At 46.6% G+C, this 5000-nt stretch overlaps 1 protein-coding gene across 1 annotated transcript in view; it reads right to left on the reverse strand.

The window, feature by feature from the left end:
• LOC143287751 (uncharacterized) overlaps positions 1-5000 on the reverse strand; it is a 173996-nt gene that overhangs the window by 128973 nt on the left and 40023 nt on the right. The window contains exon 2 of the mRNA XM_076596012.1: positions 398-425. Coding sequence (XP_076452127.1) covers positions 398-425 — 28 coding nt within the window. The remainder of the gene's footprint in view (positions 1-397; positions 426-5000) is intronic.

Here is a 5000-nt window from a genome sequence, read left to right on the forward strand (position 1 = left end):
CTGTTCAGCGCAAAAAAAAACAAAAACTTGTACAAACTTTACCTTCTTCGAGGGAAATGACGTGTTTGAGGGGCGTGTACGTGTATGCATAATCGGAGCATACACATACATTGCCTTTATGTTTGTCAGGTTCTCTATCGTTTAATGCATATTGGTACCACGGGGAATTGCAAAGACGTTCTCTCTCTCTCTCTCTCTCTCTCTCTCTCTCTCTCTCTCTCTCTCACTCTCTCTCTCTCTCTCACACACACACACACACACACACACACACACACACACACAAATCTAAAAAAAAAAAATCGAAAATAATTAAATAAACAAGCAAACTGATAAATGAGTAACAGAAGGAAAAGTAGGAGAGTGGACAGTGAGATAATGACGTATCGATCATACTCACCAGGTGAACACGAAAGCTGCACTGTTCCCTGGAACAAAGGAAAATCAAAATCAAATGCAAGCGTAAGAAAAAAAAACATAAAAAAAACAAACGCGTACAATGTCTCACAGAAAGCAATTGTGAGTTTACGAAGTACGTCCCTGCATCCCCCCCACTCCTCTCCCAACCCCTGGACTCTCTCCAGCCGCCTTCCACCCCTGGACCCTCCCCTTTTCCAACAATGTCTCCCCCCTAAATCCTCCCCAACAATGTCTCCCTAAATCCTCCCCAACAATGTCTCCGCTAAATCCTTCCCAACAATGTTTCCCCTAAATTCCCCCCAACAATGTCTCCGCTAAATCCTCCCCAACAATGTCTCCCTAAATCCTCCCCAACAATGTCTCCCCTAAATCCTCCCCAACAATGTCTCCCCTCCCTAAACCCTCCCCAACAATGTCTCCCCCTTAATCCTCCCCGACAATGTCTCCCCTAAATCCTCCCCAACAATGTATCCGCTAAATCCTCCACAACAATGTCTCCGCTAAATCCTCCCCAACAATGTCTCTCTAAATCCTCCCCAACAATGTCTCCCCTAAATCCTCCCCAACAATGTCTCCGCTAAATCCTCCACAACAATGTCTCCGCTAAATCCTCCCCAACAATGTCTCTCTAAATCCTCCCCAACAATGTCTCCCCTAAATCCTCCCCAACAATGTCTCCCTAAATCCTCCCCACCCATGTCTCCCTAAATCCTCCCCAACAATGTCTCCCATAAATCCTCCCCCAACAATGTCTCCCTAAATCCTCCAAAACAATGTCTCCATAAATCCTGCCCAACAATGTCTCCCTAAATCCTCCCCAACAATGTCTCCCTAAATCCTCACCACCCATGTCTCCCTAAATCCTCCCCAACAATGTCTCCCCCTAAATCCTCCCCACCAATGTCTCCCTAAATCCTCCCCAACAATGTCTCCGCTAAATCCTCCCCAACAATGTCTCCCCTAAATCCTCCCCAACAATGTCTCCCCTGGGCCCTCCCCAACAATGTCTCCCCTAAATCCTCCCCAGCAATGTCTCCCCCTAAATCCTCCCCAACAATGCCTCCACTAAATCCTCCCCAACAATGTCTACCCTAAATCCTCCCCAACAATGTCTCCCCCTTAATCCTCCCCAACAATGTCTCCCGCTAATTCCTCCCCATCAATGTCTCCCCTAAATCCTCCCCCAACATTGTCTCCCCCTAAATCCTCTCCAACAATGTCTCCCGCTAAATCTTCCCCAACAATGTCTCCCCCTAAATCCTCCCCAACAATGTCTCCCGCTAATTCCTCCCCATCAATGTCTCCCCTAAATCCTCCCCCAACAATGTCTCCCCTAAATCCTCCCCCAACAATGTCTCCCCTAAATCCTCCCCAACAATGTCTCCCTATATCCTCCCCATCAATGTCTCCCCTAAATCCTCCCCAACAATGTCTCCCCTAAATCCTCCCCAACAATGTCTCCCGCTAAATCCTCCCCAACAATGTCTCCCCCTAAATCCTCCCCAAACAATGTCTCCCCCTAAATCCTCCCCAACAATGTCTCCCGCTAATTCCTCCTAATCAATGTCTCCCCTAAATCCTCCCCCAACAATGTCTCCCCCTAAATCCTCTCCAACAATGTCTCCCGCTAAATCCTCCCCAACAATGTCTCCCCCTAAATCCTCCCCCAAAAATGTCTCCCCTAAATCCTCCCCCAACAATGTCTCCCCCTAAATCCTCCCCAACAATATCTCCCGCTAATTCCTCCCCATCAATGTCTCCCCTAAATCCTCCCCCAACAATGTCTCCCCCTAAATCCTCTCCAACAATGTCTCCCGCTAAATCCTCCCCAACATTGTCTCCCCCTAAATCCTCCCCCAACAATGTCTCCCCCTAAATCCTCCCCAACAATGTCTCCCGCTAATTCCTCCCCATCAATGTCTCCCCTAAATCCTCCCCAACAATGTATCCCTAAATCCTCCCCATCAATGTCTCCCCTAAATCCTCCCCAACAATGTCTCCCCTAAATCCTCCCAATCAATGTCTCCCCTGGATCCTCCCCAACAATGTCTCCCCTAAATCCTCCCCAACAATGTCTCCCCTGGATCCTCCCCAACAATGTCTCCCCTAAATCCTCCCCAACAATGTCTCCCCTGAATCCTCCCCATCAATGTCTCCCCTAGATCCTCCTCAACAATGTCTTCCCTAAATCCTCCCCATCAATGTCTCCCTAAATCCTCCCCAACAATGTCTCCCTAAATCTTCCCCAACAATGTCTCCCCCTAAATCCTCCCCAACAATGTCTCCACTAAATCCTCCCCAACAATGTCTCCCCTAAATCCTCCCCAACAATGTCTCCCTAAATCCTCCCCCAACAATGTCTCCCCTAAATCCTGCCCAACAATGTCTCCCCTGGATCCTCCCCAACAATGTCTCCCCTGGATCCTCCCCAACAATGTCTCCCTAAATCCTCCCCAACAATGTCTCCCTAAATCCTCCCCATCAATGTCTCCCATGGATCCTCCCCAACAATGTCTCCCCTGGATCCTCCCCACACCCCTTTGTAAGTCACGAACGGAACATTTCACTGTCGACGGCTGTAGATAAAAGATATAAAAGAAGAAGTGCGTTATAAAACTGGTTCCTCTGCTGCGCAGTAAAACACTGTGTCGACTGTAAGCTCAAAAGCCTGTTTTGAAAGGCGTTGAACGTGCATGTCTAACACACACACACACACACACACACACACACACACACACATTAGGTTTTTTAATTTCTTTTATCTGTTTGACTCTTGTATATCTATTCCCCAGTGTCTCAGTCTCTGTTTCACTTTCGGCGTTACCCACCACCACCCCAACCCCCCAACCCCGTTCTCTCTCTCTGTCTCTCTCTCTCTCATCCATCTGTCAATCTGTGTGTGTGTGTGTGTGTGTGTGTGTGTGTGTGTGTGTGTGTGTGTGTGTGTGTGTGTGCGTGTGTGTTTGTGTGTGTGTGCGTGCGCGTGTGTCTGTTCTTTATCATAAAATAAAATTATTCTTTCTGCAAGACCTTTTTTTTTTATAATTCTCTCTTTCTCCCATTTCCATTAGATATACATGTGCAATTGTAACTGATGTAGATTAGTCAGGACAGATTGGAAGAATGGGCCATCTCTAAAATCTTAATCCTTGAACAAAAATGTTTTGAGTTCTCTCTCTCTCTCTCTCTCTCTCTCTCTCTCTCTCTCTCTCTCTCTCTGTTTCATCTTATTTTCAACCTTTTGTGTTTTTTATGTATTACATGCAAGCTATTGATTGGATGTTATTGCCTGCCACATCAGCGTCAGGTTTCTCATCACTGTTGTATATGTACAGTGATATAACTGTATTTCTCTGCTCTGTTTATATATTTTCATTTCAGTCGTGCCTCTTTCCTGTATTCTGTGTGGTGGTTAATTTGACAGTCTTAATAATCCCTTTACTTTTTGATTTTTTTCCCTTTCTTTTTGTTCAATATTTGCTATTGTACTACAATATGATTTGTAATGTACTACAATATGATTTGATACCTAATTATGTTTATGTATACGTATGCATACATATCTGTATGTACATGTAGACGTATGCATGCATGTGGGTATATGTGCAAATATGTATATGCATAAGGGTGTGTGTGTTTGGGGATGAGTGTGTGCATATGTGTGTGATTGGGTGAGTGTGAGTGTGTGACAGTGTTCCCTTCATTATATTTTTGTGATGATGATGGTCCGTTGATTAGTATTATAATTAGTAGTAGTAGTAGTAGTAGTAGTGGTAGTATTTACTATTGTTATTATTGTTGTGTCTTATCGTTACTGTTTTTGTTGTCACAAGGACAGATTGGAAGACTAGGCAATGCCTAAAATCTTTATCCTTGAGTAATAAAGTTTTTGAATCTTGAATCTTGAATCTTGAATCTCTCTCATCAATCTTCTCTTTCTTCCCCCCCCCCCCCCCAACTCTCTCCCTTTCCCCCTATCCTATCTGTCACTGTTTCTGTCTATCACTCTGTGTGTCTCTCTCCCACCCCCACCCACAACCCCTTCCCCCACCCCACCCCACACCCCACCTCCTTTTCCAGCACACATTCTTTCACAACAATGCAGGCCTGTTCCCCCCCCCCCCCCCCATGCCCCCCCCCCCCCCCCCCCCCCCCCCCCCCCCCCCGCCTCCCTTCCTGAGCATTTTACGTAGTCCAGCAGTAAGCTAATAGCCACATCATCATCATCATCATCATCATCAGCATCATCACAATGGACAGCATGCACATGTGTGTGTGTGTGTGTGTGTGTGTGTGTGTGTGTGTGTGTGTGTGTGTGTGTGTGTGTGTGTGTGTGTGTGTGTGTGTGTGTGTGTGTGTGTGTGTGTGTGTGTGTGCGTGTGTGTGTGTGCGTGTGTGTGTGTGTGCGTGTGTGCGTGTGTGTGTGCGCGCGCGTGTGTGTGTGTGTGTGTGTGTGTGTTGTGGCTCACCCAGCCGTACCCCTCCCTTCGTACCTTGGGTAGAATTTCTGTTGTATCTATTCAGTCCCCCAAAGCCCTGCCGATCGTATTCCGTGATACCTGTCCGCCTGCTTTTCTTTTGAG

The sequence above is a fragment of the Babylonia areolata genome, chromosome 1 (assembly GCF_041734735.1).
Source record: "Babylonia areolata isolate BAREFJ2019XMU chromosome 1, ASM4173473v1, whole genome shotgun sequence".
Lineage (NCBI taxonomy): Eukaryota > Metazoa > Mollusca > Gastropoda > Neogastropoda > Buccinidae > Babylonia > Babylonia areolata.